Consider the following 16,771-nt stretch of genomic DNA (forward strand, 5'->3'; position numbering starts at 1 on the left):
AGTATTGCTAACATTGCATTAGGATAATAAATCAATTGTAATGAATCATACCCATGAAATGTAACACCCTGTGGTTCTGAGCTCTTCAAAAATTACCTGAGGGTTTGGGTAGAGTAAAACATACATGTACTTCTCCTAGCTGCAGGTATTATAAATTGTAATGAATTAATACTTTGTGAAAATGTTTAATGGCTGGCTCTGCCCATCAGTGATGAATTGTAAATTTCACTTAGACTAATATATACTAGAACACTCTGAACCACAAAACCATAGAACACCCTATGGAAAGCCAATCATTTGGGGGGCATAAAAGAAAACAGCAACAGCAACCACCACTGAAAGCATAGCAAAGCATGGTCATTTCCTTCATTTGTTTCTCCTAAACCTTAAGATTTTCATTGATAAGGCAAAATGAAGAATTAATGCAAAAAAAAAATTTTTTCCCCTCCTAACCTATCCTGGTTATCTTCATCCCCCTAGAAAATGGTGGCTAAATTCTTAAAGCATTCATTATTTACCAATATTCACTTTGAATCAATAATTATAACTATTAATAAATATTAATAACTATGCAGCTCCCAGTCCTTGCATCCCTCTGACCTCCCAGTTGGAGCTGCTTACTCCACTTATCAGCCTGTAGAATAGACTGACATCCCTGTAGAGGTAAATATTACAGTCTAAGGAGGAAGACAGCTTTGGGCCTCCAACCTCCTACTCTGAACCTGATGTCTCCCCCAGGCTTTCCCTTTTAGAAGCCTATAGGGAAAGGCTCACCTACTTCTTTATCTGTAAACAAGACCTTGCAACCTGAAGCCAAAATGCCATTCCTGGTCCCTGAAAGGGAATAAAACTCTGATAGAGCTTCCCTGTAGAAATACCTGTTTTCAGCTCCCAGGCATTTGTAGGTCTCCTGCAATGCCTTTATGCCTAACACTCCACTGACCAAGACGAATGCCCAGCGTTTATAACAGGTTTGAAATTCTGTTAAGACTACCTGGAGTGGCAGATTCCCAGAATGAACGGAGTCACCCTCTGCAGCACCCATCACGCCCAAAGGTTCTTTTCACAGAAGCCTCAGATATCGGCTCTCTAAGGTAGCTGTCAGCTCAAGAACGAGTATCAGTTGGGGAGACTTTCACCAATCCTGTCCCCTCCAGAGGCCTGTGCCTTCCCCTCTGAACCATTAAATCCTAGTCTGGCCTTAGGTCTAAATCACTAAAATTAATGTTTGCCCCACCCCACAGTTTTGAAGCTTTATTACTGCAGCATTTTATTCATGAGGATTATAAACTCCAGACCCGTGAGGTTTCCCAGTGCAGAAGGCATAAGAAGAACTAGCATAAATTAACCCCAACCTCCAGAAACCACTATACTGACACTCACTGTCAGGAAAGCATAACAAACTGTGCAGCATTATAAATATGGTTATTCTTCTTTAGAACCTCCATGATATTTTTTCAATGCTTTTACCTTCTGGGCCTCTGTACAATAAAACCCTAGCCCTACAATCTGTAGTTTCTTCAGTACCTGACCACTTTTTTTCTGAGTGGTTGGCAATTTCATATACATTTGGGCTCATTTGCTTTTGTTTATATTTGATCTTAGGGTAATTTTTCATCTCTTTTGATTTATTTTTTGAATTAAAGAACATGAACATTAACATGCTATAGAAAAAGCATGATATACTCAAGGAAGTCTCCATCCCTCACCTATATCTTCCGCTCCTGCTGGACTGTTCATAGTTAAGCAGTTTCTTGCTCTCCTTTTTTGTGTTCCTTAGCTCAAAAATGAGCATATGAGTGTTTTCGTTTAGCAGTATATCCTGCAAATAACTCTATATCAGATCATAGAGATTTTCCTGATAAATTTTACAGCTATATTGTACTGCACTGTGTGCACGTATAATGTTTATTTAACCAGTTGTGTTTGGTTGGATATTTAAGATATTTCTATGATTTGCTATTAAAACAATGCTGCAACAAATAACTTTGTGCATTTGTTTTTTTGTATTGTTGAGGATGAAACTTTAGAGAAATTTCTCAAAGGAAAGGTTGTTGAGTCTAAGAGTAAAGCATGTCTGATTTTGTTAATTCCTGCCAAATTCCCCTCAACAGAGGTTGTACCACATTGTCCATCCACCAGTGACGTATGTGGGGCCAGTTTCCCCACAACCTTTTCAAAGAATGTGTGGTCAAGCTTTTGAATTTTTTGTGAATCTGATAGTTGGGGAATGGTGTTTTAATATAGTGTGAATTTGCATTTCTCTTGTGATGGGGGAGGTTGAGCATCTTTTCATATTCAAGGGTTATTTATGTATACCTTTTGTGAACTGTCTGTTCCTGGCTTTTGCACATTTTTCTATTAGGTCCTTAGTCTTTTTTTTTTTCCTTCAATTATGAAAAGTTCTTTATTAAGTAGAGTAGCCCTTCATCACTCATATGTGTTACCAATATTTTCTTCCAGTTTTTCATTTATACTTTAATATTAATTATGGTGCTTTGAGCTATACAAGACATTATTCTTTTTAGCTTTTACATAGTCCTATTTGTCAAGTTTGAGTCTTTCCTCATACCCAGGTTTTAAAGGAATTCACCCGTAGTTCTCATATTGTTTCATTTGTCTCTTTTCCATTTACCATGGGAAACTGATTTAAAATCTTTCTACTTAAGATTTCCATCTCCACTGGGGCCAATTTTCATAAATTATGTTTTCCTAAGAAATTGCCTATTTCATTTAAGGTTTTGATTTTGTTAGCATAGATTTGTGCAAAGTATTATTTTATTATTTTTATAATTGCTTCCCTCTTGGTATTTCTTATCTTGTTATATGTATGACTTATTTTTTTAATCTTAAGCTAGCTAGTGTTTATTTTGCTGATTTTTAGAAAGATCAAACAGCATTTTTATTAGTGTTACTATTTTTCTATTTTATACCATATTAATTTTTGTTTTTATCATTTATATTCCATGTGTGTGAGTGTGTGTGTGTGCATCCATGCAGGTTTTCTGAAGGGGCTCTTTGTTGTCCTTTTTATAGCTTTTTAAACTGGGAACTTATTTTCATTAGTTTTATTCTTCCATAAACATATAGTATAAAATTTCAACTGATCACTGTTTTAATTGTATCCTACAGATTTTGCTATTTAATATTTTCACTCCCACTACTTTTAGAAAAACTGCAATCTCAGTTTACATTTCCTCCTTGACCTAAGAGTTGTTTATATTGAATTTTTAATTTCTAGGTGAATATTCTTTTGATAACAATTTTAATATTAATGTCTAGATTTTATGGCATTATTATTAGAGATTGTTGTTTATATTATTTCCGCTTTGTGGAACTTGAGACTTTTTTGCAATAATAGAGAATATATATTCTTCTCAAGTACACATGAAACATTCTCCAAAATTGTTTATATATTAGATCACAAAAAAAAAGACTTGCACTTGAGAAGAATATATATCTCTATTATAGAAGTGTAAAATTAGGGAGAGAGAGATGGGAGTAAGGAGGAGGATGAAGAGTCCAAAGATCTGCCTAATTAATTATGCTGTTTAGTTCTCCTATATCTGTGAATTTGTAACTTGATCTGTCATAGACCGAGAGCAGTCAAAATGCTTGTTATCAGTGCACTTCTCATTGCAAGGGATGTAGTTATGGTCTTATGAAGGTGGTTTATTATTTGGTATTGATAATTGCTGTATCTTCATTATGAATTATGACTTTTATTGTTATAAAAAGGGGTTCCTTGTCATGTTTAATGCTTTTGAGTTGAATTTTTAAATCTGATAGCAAGATCGTAGTTCCTGCTTTCTTACTTTTTCTATCTGTCCGGCATATCTCTGTACAACCCTTATTTTTAGCCTTTCTGAATTACTTTGTTTAAATGTGTATCTTCTTTACAGCACAGAGGCTGGTTTTTTTTTTTTTTTTTTTTTTTTTTTTTTAACCCACAAGGGTGGTTTTTTTTTTTTTTTTTCTTTATCAACCAATTAGAAAATCTTAATGAGAGGTAATTTTTTTTTTTTTCTTTATCAACCAATTAGAAAATCTTAATGAGAGGTAATTTTTTTTTTTTTCTTTATCAACCAATTAGAAAATCTTAATGAGAGGTAATTTTTTTTTTTTTCTTTATCAACCAATTAGAAAATCTTAATGAGAGGTAATTTTTTTTTTTTTCTTTATCAACCAATTAGAAAATCTTAATGAGAGGTAATTTTTTTTTTTTTCTTTATCAACCAATTAGAAAATCTTAATGAGAGGTAATTTTTTTTTTTTTCTTTATCAACCAATTAGAAAATCTTAATGAGAGGTAAATTATATTTATTTCTATGTTTGTTTGTTCTTTTTTTTTTTTTTTTTTTTTTTTTCTTTTTGTCTTTTTTACTGACCGGTACAGGATCGCAACCCTCAGTGTCGCGCCCGCGCCGCGCTCAGCCAGTGAGCAGGAACTGGTTACCACATGGGATCCGAACCCTCGGCGGGAGCCCGGCTGAGCTCCCAAGCGGCGCACTCTCTAGTGCGCCACCAGGCCAGCCCTCTATGTTTGGTTTTAATTGTCATATTTCATATTGTATTTATTGGCCATATCATTGTTATATTGACTGTGTTTCTTTCTCTATGTGGCCTGTTTTCTTTATTCGTTTTGGTTTCTTTTGGTATTTAGGACAGTTTATATTTATGTTTTAATGTTTGGCTTCATAAGAATATCTTTTAGAACATCACATATTGCACGCAGGCATTGATATTCAGCTCTGTACTCCACAGATATGTACAATCAACTACGTTTCATTAAGAAAAGAATAACTTTTATAAGGCCCTTATTTAGTTGTCAACTTTAAATGATATTCTGTGACTCCCACCAATTACCTAAGCAACAATCAATGAGGTCATTGGCTATTCTTCTTTTCTTTTTCTCTCCTGTCTTTTTTAATTGCATTTTTTTCTACACTGCTTAAACCTATGGCATTTGCATATCATTCCCTACCCTTGTCTTCGCATTCATTCTAAACTTAGATCTACAATTACAAGTGTGGACTGATTGCTATTAGTTCTTTCCTCAAGTCATTTCTTGGTTGAAGTAGCTTGGTTCAATTAAGTAAGTATCTAAGGAAGGATTCTTGGGTATAGTATACTGTTTGTGGGATGCGTGAGAGAGAGAGAGAGAGAGAGAGACAGAGTGTGAGAGAGAGAGACAGAGAAAGTGAGAGAGAGAGACAGTGTAAGAGAGAGAGACAGAAAGAGTAAGCGAGAGACAGAGAGAGAGAGTGAGAGACAGAGAATGTAAGAGAGAGAGACAGAGAGAGTAAGCGAGAGACAGAGAAAGTAAGAGAGAGAGACAGAGAGAGTGAGAGAGAGAGAGTGCGTGCATGTGTGTTAGTACTTGAAGGATAGCTTGACTGCATATAAAATTCTTCACTCACACTTTCTTTGAGATTCTTTAAAATTCTGCTTCACTGTTGTCTATATGTATCTGAGGGTACTTGAGAAAGTTCATGGAGAGATTCATATTAACTTTCAATTCTACTTTTCCACAGACTTTTTGAAGTACCCTCCTGTGTTGTGCCTGAGATCTGATGTCATCTTGATATTTTTTCCATTTTAAGAAACTTAACTTTTAGCCATTTTTTTTTCTTTGTCTTTTAGAGTCTAATAGCTTACTGGTATGTATCCTAGAACTGACTGCTCTCGGATGACTTTTTTCAGGTACATGGAGAAACTTTTTAGTATATAGATATGGTCATTTTATTTCTGGAAATTTTTTTGAGCAGTTTTGAGTAGTTTATTATTTTTCCTTCAAGTATTTCAATTATACATGTACTGGATTATCTTTGCTTATCTTCTGTATTAATGACTTCTATCTCATTCTTTTTACCTTTTTTTATTTTATTTGTGTTTTCTTAGCTATTGCCCTGTCTTTCCTTGATGGTTCTGATTATATTTTCAGTTGAATCTATTCTATTCTCTTTGGGGAACCTTATAATTTAGCATTCATTTCAGAGATTTTTTGAAACTTATTTCATCATTTTGGTCAACTCTCCTTTACTGTCTATCTCTCTGTTCTTTGTCCATTTCTGTTCAGAGCTTTTAAAATTCTGATTCAAGGCATTGTTTTACATTTATAAATGCTTGTTTCAGAATATCTGCAGGTTTCAATAATTTTAATTATAATCATTATATTTTTCTTGTTTTTGTTTTTGTTTTCTTTTGAGGGAGGACAACAAACTTTCTTTAACTGCACTATTTAGGCTCTCATTTTCTAATTTCTTATAGTAATTTTGTATGAACGTTGTCTGCTATTTTCTGTTCATTTTGAAATATCTTTTGTTCCTAGACCAGCAATAACAGTTTCATACAAGGGAAAGTAAACAACTTTGGGCGGTGACTACATTCTTTAGTTCATAAGCATGCTCTTCTGTTGCTTTTGTGATCTTGCGTTTTTTTTCTTTAAATGTGCAATTCATTAATGGATGACATCTCTCTTTTTTCAGGGAGAGTAGTTCATATGTCTTATGACCTTATAATTATCTTTTATTTCTGTAGGTGCTTAATTTCCATCTCATGCCTTTTTTCTTTTCATAGCTAAGTCCCCAATGGCCAATCTTCCCCATCGACATCACCCACCCTTCTTCTGAAGGTGCCTTCCCAAGACTGCCACCTCTCATTTTGCTCACTTCCAAGCCTCCTTCTTCCAGTTCCCCAGTAGCTGTGCTCTCTTGTCCCATTCAGGGTGGGAAGTTATCTTTCTGAGGGTGCTTTTGTCTGTTTTCCTACCTCACCCACCACCAGGCTCCTGGCCCTCTCTCCTCTTGTGTGCACACTCTTCACTCTGACACCAGCTGGCTCTTCTGTATTGGGGCATTTATGCCCCTATTTTACATACAATTTTTGAAGCTCATAATATTTTATTTCTCCTAATTGTATTGTAGGTATTGTTTATGAGTGGCTTTATTGCTCTCTTAGTAGATATTTACTGTTTCTAAAGGGTAAGTAAAAAGGTTAAACTGTAGATGTCAGCCTTTACACTATAGGAGTCCACAATGTTTCAATAACTATTTTTAAGTGGATGATAATGATAAATAGGTAGGTAGATGGATGGATGAATATAAACTTATCGAAGTTAAGAGGAAACTGGGCATACTTTGAAGTTCTTAGCATATAGTTGCTTTCTGAATCTTTCTTTATAGCCAGACGTTTCTCTAGAGCTCTAGGAATAAAAAGACAGACACCTACTAGGTTCATCGCTTTTAGATCTTCTAATGTGTCTCACAAACTTAAACCAAATATAACCCTTTCTAAGTCTTTACCAGACAACATCCTTTCCTGTGCCATGCTGTCCTACCAACAATTCTTGTCACTATCTCAGATAGATCTGTCATATTTACGTTAGCATTGCAAAAGTTCACATCTATATTTGACAGCTATTTCCAGGTAGAAAAGGGCCCCTGAATACCCAAAATATTATTGAGTACATGTGCCCTCACGCATCAATGTCTACCAAGAAAATCCTATACATTTTCTATTCAAATTTGGTAAGATAAATTAAGAAATAAGTTGATTTGGAATTTTCTGTGCAATTGTATCTTCTATCAACAATCTCATGAAATCATGGTTAGTATTTTTAAAATTCATTACAACACTGTAGTAATTAAATACTCAGGTTGAATCCACATGATAGCATGAATTAGATGTTGTCACTGTAAAATATAGCCCAGCTAGTTCTTCTTGCCACTATAAAAAGAGTAAAGCTCCTACATCCAGATCTCACAAATGAAGACTTCACAGCCTGTATTTCCATAATATCGATTGGGTTTGTGCCTTTCCATGTAGACAGTATCTGTAGAAGATGAAAGAGAGCAAAACATAAAGGAACAACATTTTCTATTTTCAGTTTTTGGTTTTTTAGTGTATTCTTTGGCTTTGCTTCAGTTGTTTATTTCTCTGACGGAATGGTATAAAGTTCACTGGTAAAGAGGAGCAAATTTGAGTCTTGATGCACTGAAAAAGAACTGAAAGGATACACTCCCAACTTTACTTCTATGTAGGGGAATGGGACTGTGATTAGCTTATCATTAATGTAAGGATTTTGTTAAAAAAACAAGTATTTGCTCAGGATTTACTTTTATAATTACAAGAACATTTTTGAATAAAGGAAAAGAGAGACAAAGACATAATAGAGTTTATTAGTAAGCAAAAAATCATCTTTTGTATATTTTATTCTTACACAGTATCTTTCTCTTCCTTTTCTCTTTAATTCTAAAAATATATTTCTCATAAAAAATTCATTTACACTAAGGATTCCTAAAACTCCTAAGGACTACTTAGGAGCAAAAGGTGTATGACTTCTACAGGAAAATTTAGTTGTATTTCCCAATTTGTATGCTAAGTATATAGCAAAAATCTAAAATATTGGAGGAAAATATTTTAATATGAGAATTAACTGTTACCATATTGTATACTATACACTGTAGTACTTACATAACCTAGAAAAACTTTGTATGTTTTTTAAATTTTCTTTTGTAATGCCATTACCTCTAAAACATAACAAGAGCAAGAGAATCAGTTTTAAAAAAAAAAAAAAAAAGCTAGTCTAAATAAAATAATATAGGGTTGAAGGAAATGGCCGCCCATTCTGGTCCCCATTTCTGTCTCCAACATCTTAGTACTTTGTATGATTCCTAAATTGGCCTGCCTTCTTAGCTTTGGAGAAAATTTTAAGCTTCCCATCAGAATGGACCTCCATACAACCTTGTTTGAATTAACATAACCCATGCTTGCTATGGCCCATACAAGATATGACCTGCCAGGAAAGGAACAAAGCCTGACTCCAGATTTTGAATTCCTGTTATTGCATCTATGTCTTCTAGGACTCAGGATGCAGCAACACTTAAACATGAATGTTGTATTTACCCAGTTTTTCTAGTGAACAGAAATATAGTATAGGCCAGCAGAAAAAAATAAAAAGTAAAATAGCAAAATTAAAAGCCACTTTCTTAGAACATCTTTTGAAAAAATTCAACATAATATAAAAGAAAAATGTAAATGCAAAAATTCTACATTTTTATTTTGTGTAAAAATTCAACATTATCCAAAGGAATTCAGTATTATTTGTAACGGATTGCACATTAATGGTGTGTGTATAAGTCATCTTATCAATAGTGAGAGTAAGTGAAATTGCTTTTTTTCAATGTCTTCATTTTGAAGTTAGATTTCAAAAAATTGCAAAAATAGTACAAATTGTTTCCACATACCTCTCACCTAGCTTCCCCTAATGTTAACATCTTTCATAAGTACAATTATTGGAAGCAGGAAATTAACATTCATATGGACTATAACTAATCTGCAAACCTTATTTGAATTTTGCCAGTTGCCCCACTAATATCCTTTTCCTTGTCCAATATCCAATCCATTACCCCACAATGCATTTAGTCATCATGTCTCCACAGTCTCCATCACTATCAGCCATCACATTGACTGGCCAGACCAAGTAACTTGGATCTATTTTGAAGAAAATGAATTGGGCCAATGAATTCTTTAGGAGGATGGGATACAGAATTGGGAAACTGAGAGACCAAATTAGTGATAGCAGTACTTGAGATAAAAAGTAACATAGGGCTAGGTATGAGATGGCCATTTCAGGACATATGCAAGATGAGCAAGCAGAAGTAGCCAGTCAGTAGAAGAAGAGAAGGAGGGATATACACAAAGTAAAAGGGAATTGAAAGAGACATGGACATACAGAGGTAAAGAACATAGTTCAAAAGACAAACAACAAAGACAGACAAAAGGGATCCTTCTGAGATAGTCTAAGACATTGTGTCCTAGATTCATTATAGTTTTCCAGTATTTGGGTCCCACTTCCACAAGAAATACAAGGGTACTTCAAAAAGTTGGTGGAAAAATGGAATTAAAAGATAATACAAAACTTTCCATGAACTTTTTGAATACCCCTGTACTGTCCTTGCATTTCTTCAAGTTTCCTATCTGCAGCCTAAAAATTGCATTTTGTGAGCTAGCATAAAGGGGTCTTAGTTTTCTGCAATGAAAACGAACCTACCTAAAAATAAATAAATAAAATAAAATAATATTTGGGAAGAGTAATTAAATTTTAAAAAAATAAATAGCACGGTGGCTGTGGCAGAATCCAGGCAAAACTAGATGCCCATTTAATCTTTTGATTCTATTCCACTTTTACAAAACTAATACAGTATATGACTGACTACAATTTAATCCAGACATTTGCACAGACTTTTGCAGGGCAGGACTGTCTAACTACTGATCTTGCTCCATGGTTCCATGGCCTGAAGAAAATCTTAATTAAAACAGTTCTTAATGCAGCATTAACCTTGCTGATCTCAAGTGTTTGTTTTTCCCTGTTGCATAGTGTATGTTATTTTTTCATCAGTGTGACCTTAATCATCTGCAAATTTGTCAAGTATTGGTGAATGCAGTATTCTAAATAACCAAGGATGCAAGAGCTCTATGCTACATGCTTGCCTGATTGAACAAATAGTATAATATTGGAAATTCTTTTTCTCGTTTTTTAGCTTAATTAAAAGAAGAAGCAATTGGTTTTCTAAAGCTACTTCAAGTCCAAATAGCTTATTTTTCACAGTGAAAGATAATTCTTAACTTCCTTAACTTTTCACCATCTAGAAGACATGTACTTTTCAGTTTATAATCTTAAGAAGATTATTTTATGACTTGTCTTTTTATAAGTGAAGAAAAACTTATGAACATTGTGGTTTGTTATTGCCATTTTAGCCTAGATCATTTGTTGCTTTTCAAGAAAAATCCCAGTAAGGGGAATACACACAACACACTTGTGTACGTGCACTAACATATACACACACATACACGAAAGTCCTTCAAAAAGTTCGTGGAAAGAATCTTACTATCTTTTAATTACGTTTTTCACGAACTTTCTGAAGGACTCTTGAGTACACAGACAGACATTTATATACTCATACACACACATCTTTTTCAACATTGGTTGTAGATTTTTATGCCTATTCTGCCATGTTTACAAATGAAGCAATGTATAATACCTCTCACTGGTTTCTTCTAATATCTGTCCATCAATCCCTTGAAAATCTTTAAAATATAATGAATGACAGTTCTTTGTAACAGAAGGTTAGAACTACAGTGTATCGTTTTGTCTCAGAGTGTGAGTCCAAGACCATTAATGTACAATTTTGTTTCTGCATAAATTAATATTTTACTTTGGAAATATGAAGCAAGCAAGCAAACAAACAACATATATTGATATCTTATGAAAAGCAAGGTAAATTCTCCCTAAATTCTGATGAGGACTTTATGGAGACAAGTGGGAAATTATGTAGTAAATTGTTCCTATGACCTTTGGCATTGTAAATGTGACAAAGATAAAGAATCAATGAACTCTGTACTTCTGAGATACATTGCTTAGCACTGGTAATTTACTCAAAAAAAAGAGCCAAAAGTAAGGAATATGTGAAAGTATCATTTACATTATAAAAGATAATTTTTAAAATTTGACCATGAAATGCTTCCACATGACACTGACATTAAGAAGTAGGACTAGTATCAATAAGTTAACCATGTTAGGCTTTTACTCTTTATGTTATTGAACATAATTGTTTTATATGTTATTGTATTTATGAGATGACATTAAACCTGTTTTAAATATGTATCCATGTATGAAGCCATATTAATAATAAATATCCATAACATCAATTACTGTCCTCTGTATATTCTTTTACTTGAGCTGCTTGTAAAAAGCACTCGATAGATATTGGTGAAATGATTTCTTCTTTTTAATAGTCAAATTCTTCAGTAGCTTGAGGGATTTGATGAAAACTATTTGGATAGTTATTCTCCTTAATCTGAATTAAAGTGGTGTTTATGCTGTGTTAAGCAGAGTCTCTGAATTGATATCTAAATTGGTTAAGATTGCTGGAACCAGAGTACAGGTAGTTTGAATACTGAGTTATTAGGATAGACTTAGTCCATTAGCACCTGAACCATAGTCAGTACTCAGTAAGGTTTGCTATTCTTTTTCTGAAAGAAGGATTTCAATTTGGTGTTATAAGTTTATTAAGGTATCCCTCCTAGCATGAATTACATATGTTTGGCTGCAGAAATAATCACATATTCAATTATAAACTGCTTCCCCAATTGAGTGGGAAAAAAATACTGCTTTTCCTCTGCTCTCTCACAACAATCAACACAGAAGACTTCTGTGACCAAATGTGTGTGGGTTTTCCCCACACACCAGGCAAGCAGTCAATTCTGCAGTGGACACCAGCTGGGTACCCTCCAATTCAATTCCTATGCTGTCCACTTGGAAATAGCATCAGATCCCACAGTTTGGGTGCTAAGTTTCAAAAGACTGTCCCCCACTTCTGATGCTAATCACAAGCCCCAGGTTGTTTTACTCTGCTTCTGACTGACCAGCTATCAATCGGGGTTCCCATGACCTCTATTTTGAGATTGGTTAATTTACTAAAGTGGCTCACAAAACTTAGGGAAACATGTATTTCTACCGGTTTATTATAAAGGTTTTTGCAAAGGATACAGATGAAGAGATGCATAGGGACACAGAGCCTCCATGCCCTCCTCAAGAGGCTACATGCTCTTCCAGAGCCCTACAAATTCAGCTATCCAGAAGCTCTCTGAACCCTGTCTTTTGGGGTTTTTATGGAGGCTTCATCAAGTAGCATGATGGAAGCATGGACAACTGTATACAAGTGGGATTGGACCAAAAGGGTATGATCTAACACTGATAGCCTGAATGGGGAAAGCAGCAAGGCCTGGCTGTTCAGATTCTTCTTGGCCTCTCTGTGCAGTGTTCAGTCCTCCCAGGAATGGGGCAGGACCCCTTCTGAAATGGGGATCTGATGACTTACAATCAGATAATGTAGGTCAGAGAATTTCTTTATGGCCAGCTCTAAAACAGAGAGGCAGGGAAGATTAGAGTCCTGCCTTTGGGAGAAAAGGAGCAGATGAAAGGAGGGCAGGAGAAGGTCAGAGAGTGGTTTCTTGGGAATAACAGGGGCTATGGGAGTTATCAGCCAGGAACCATGGACAAAAACCTATAGATATATATATCATAATAGTACACCAACACTGCTTGGAGTATTATAGAATAGAAGGTATTTGCATCATGTTAACAGAATCAGAAAGAATTCTGGACTTCAAAACCTGTACAAATATGTCCCTAAAAGTTTTGGATAAGGAATTTTGGATCTGTATTTAATTTGGGGGTGGGATTATAAATTAGCACTGTTTTGTGTGTAGAAAGGTGGCGATCTATCAACACGTATCAAAAACCATAAAAGAGTACATTCCCTTTAGTCCAAAATCCCGCATCTAGGAATTTATCATTATTAATTTATTAGGAAAATGATATAAGATGTAGGTTTTATCAAGTTCAACACAGATAATGCATAACAGGTAAAAACTGTAAAGTTCCAAATTTTCAAAAATAGAATACTGGTGAAATTACATAGGCTGTAGCCTTACCATAGACTACGAATTACCAACAATGTACCCCCAAAAATGTATAATTAATTATGCTTCAATAAAATAAATAAATAACTTTTTTAAAAAGTGATATGTGCAGTGACACCCATTCACACTGAAAGATGACCTTGACGTTTTATTAAGTAGAAATAGACTATAAAAATAATATGCATCATATAATGTAATTTCTAAAAGAAAACTTTGTAAATATACATAGAAAACTGAAGAATATTTATTAAAATTTAACAGTGGTTATCTCTGGATGGAAAGATTGTAGGTAATTCTAATTTTTTCGTGACTGTGCTTTGTTTACGGTGATGTGTTATTACTAGAGTAACAAAACAAATTTTACTTAAGTATATTACTAAGCATGCATTGTATCTTGCTTAGATTTCTACTTCTACATATGTAAAATTAATATCTATCAAGAAAAATATAAAATTCTTCACATTTATAGGAGTTAATTATAAAGGCTCAGTGTACTTGGAAAACAGTATTATGAAGCAAAGCCTCGTTTTCAAACAGCATGTTTTTGCCTATGGTAGCATTCATAACATTGTTGATATTTTGTGTGTGTGTTTGTGTGTGTGTGTGTGTGTGTGTGTGTTTATTAAAATTAGCCATGGAGAATTGGAAATATATATCATATTGTCAAGGAAAGTGTGTTAAGAATTTTAGACTTTGTCTTTTAAAAATATGCCCAGATAGTATATTGGCAGCATTCAAATTACGACCCACGTGGAAACAGCAAGCTACCCATCTTGAATAGTGGGATGTCAACCAAGAATTTGTAATGTCTTTCTTTCAGTCATCAGAGACGATTTGCTTTTCTCAGAAATATATTCTGAAAATATGATCTTTATCCTGAAATGCTCCTTTAACAATACAAATAAATAAGAGAGCAGTATGCACTTTCAGGAAAGCGATTTGCCTTCTGAATTGCGCTGAATGGTGATAACGTGATGACGTGACATCCCACTGCTTGGTGTGGGATAAACAGCTAGACCCAGCAGTTATCTGCAGAGAAGAGAGCTCTGTGTTTTAACTGCCAATTTTAAAGTCAGTGCTTCTTATAGTTCCTTAGAATGTGTCTGAAATTTGGTGTGACTCTGAATGCTTTATTCCACTTTGGCAGACCGTTTCTGCAATCCATGAACAATTAAGTTATGTTACTTTTTATTAAAAACTGTGATATTTATTCTTTATTTACTGAATGAAAAAACTCTTTATTTTTCAGAGCTTCCATATGGCTGGGAAAAAATCGATGATCCTATATATGGCACTTACTATGTTGAGTAAGTCTCTAAGTGTGATATTAACTTGTTATTAATGTTGTGAAATTGTGTTAACATTTCAGTTATTGAGCATGTGTAGCTAATAGCCCTTTTATTTCCCTTTCATCTTACTTTGAAGTATCCACAAAGACTCTAGCAGCAGTAGCTAGCTGTTTCTTGCCTCTCCAGCTGACTAATTTGTCACTCTTTTCCCTTGACTCATGATTCTAAAACACCAATTGGAAAAGTGTATTTCCCACTGTCCTCTAAATGAGTGATAATTAAAGATATTGAAGTAAATGCCTTTCATTTTGCAATCAAAATGTTAGGAGCTGACTGGTTGTGCAAGAGAAATGTTCTATTAAACCAGATTTTGAAGTCAATTAAATGAATCAGCCATACTTTTCCAGTTGAAGGATAAAACAAAACTTATTTTTTTTCTCTTTTAGGACCCCTCTAACCAACAGTTTTCTTTCTGTAGACAGTACTATTATGCTACCTATTGGAGGTTGCATTGCATTAATATATCTTATCGTACTATGAATTATCCTTCCTATGCATCCTTTTATTCAGAATAAAGCATCTATGAAGGATTAAATTATATTTTTCTTAGGAAAATCAAGTAATTCATAATTTTAAAAAGTTAAATATGTGATTTTTTTCTAGAACTCTCTCTTCTGATAGAGAATTTTTTTATTCCCACATACTGTGTAATGTTTCTTATTTGAGTGAATAACAAATCCTATGTATTACTTATGGGACATATAGTAGCCAAGAAATGCAGAGGTTGAAAAACAAGAGTTTCACATTATTTATCAAGATCTAACTGCATTTTCTCTAACCATATTCTGTTTAACATTAATAATCTAGATGGTCAAGGGTTACAGATTGATGGCTTTATTGCTAAATTGTTTTGTAATAGTATTCAACCAGTTCCTGGGATTTTAGTAGGTGTCAAGCCCTTCTTTGCACTGGAGATGTGCAGATAAGTAAGACCTGTGTACTCCCTGCCCTTGTGCATCTCCCTCTGGGGTACTTTTCTTGAATACTTTGACCCACCATTTTCATTTGGAAAAGCCCCAGATTTGGCACTACAGTTGGTCATTTCAAGATTCACAGCCAAGGTGAATTCAGTTCATTTGCCACATGCAGTCTTCTAACATAGTCTCTAATGTCTAATATGTACAAACTCAATATAGATTTTTAAAAAAAGTAAGATAAACACATAGAGGTGTCTCTATTTGCAAAAATAAAGGGAAGTCATTTGTAAATAGTTATAAGGCCTCTGAGTCACACTAAATTGCTAATCAATCAAAATGTCCATATTTTAAATATAATATAGCTGCAGTTCCAGAATAAATTTAACACTGTTTCCAATAAATGCTAGCTTGTCTTAATTCACTGAATCAGACTGTTCTGTGCCTAAGCCTCTCACATCTGAAATCCAAGGCAGTCCATGTAAGGAAAGAGAACTGAGGTGTGAGACATACAAGATCTAATTTTTAATACGTTTTCTTGCATAATTATCAAATAAGAACACTTTCTTTTGTTCAGATGTTGGCAAACTCCATAAAGATCCAGATAGCAAATATTTGGGGGGCCATACAGTCTCTGTCACAACTTCTCAATACTGCCATTGTAGCTTTGAAGCAACCATAGGCAACCCTTAAATGAATGGGTGGAGCTATATTCTAATAAAACTTCATTTATAAAAACAGGCAGCTGGCCAAATTTGGTCTGCAGGTCATAGTTTGCTGACTCCTTCCCTATTCTAATTATTCAGATTGTTTTTTCCATGTCTTCTGCTCCTTTCAAGCTAACTTCCAATGCAGGAAACAGTACTTAACTCAAACCTTTCTTCTCTGCTCTAATCACCTATCATAGAGGTGAGACACCCACACATAAGAAATCTATGCTTCCTCCTTTCTTGATCATGGAGATATGTGTTCTTCGAGTAAAGATTTGTGGCTGGTAGACCCTTATTGTTGATTATTGAA

General features: G+C 34.3%; 1 protein-coding gene across 1 annotated transcript in view; it reads left to right on the top strand.

Moving 5' to 3' along the window:
- Positions 1-951: 951 nt before the first annotated feature.
- Positions 952-16,771, top strand: part of MAGI2 (membrane associated guanylate kinase, WW and PDZ domain containing 2) — a 340,007-nt gene continuing 324,187 nt past the window's right edge. The window contains exons 1-3 of the mRNA XM_008577562.1: positions 952-1,094; positions 1,245-1,300; positions 14,738-14,795. Of these exons, the coding sequence (XP_008575784.1) occupies positions 952-1,094; positions 1,245-1,300; positions 14,738-14,795 (257 nt within the window). The remainder of the gene's footprint in view (positions 1,095-1,244; positions 1,301-14,737; positions 14,796-16,771) is intronic.

This window comes from Galeopterus variegatus, unplaced genomic scaffold (assembly GCF_000696425.1).
Source record: "Galeopterus variegatus unplaced genomic scaffold, G_variegatus-3.0.2 Scaffold67, whole genome shotgun sequence".
Classification (NCBI taxonomy): Eukaryota; Metazoa; Chordata; class Mammalia; order Dermoptera; family Cynocephalidae; genus Galeopterus; species Galeopterus variegatus.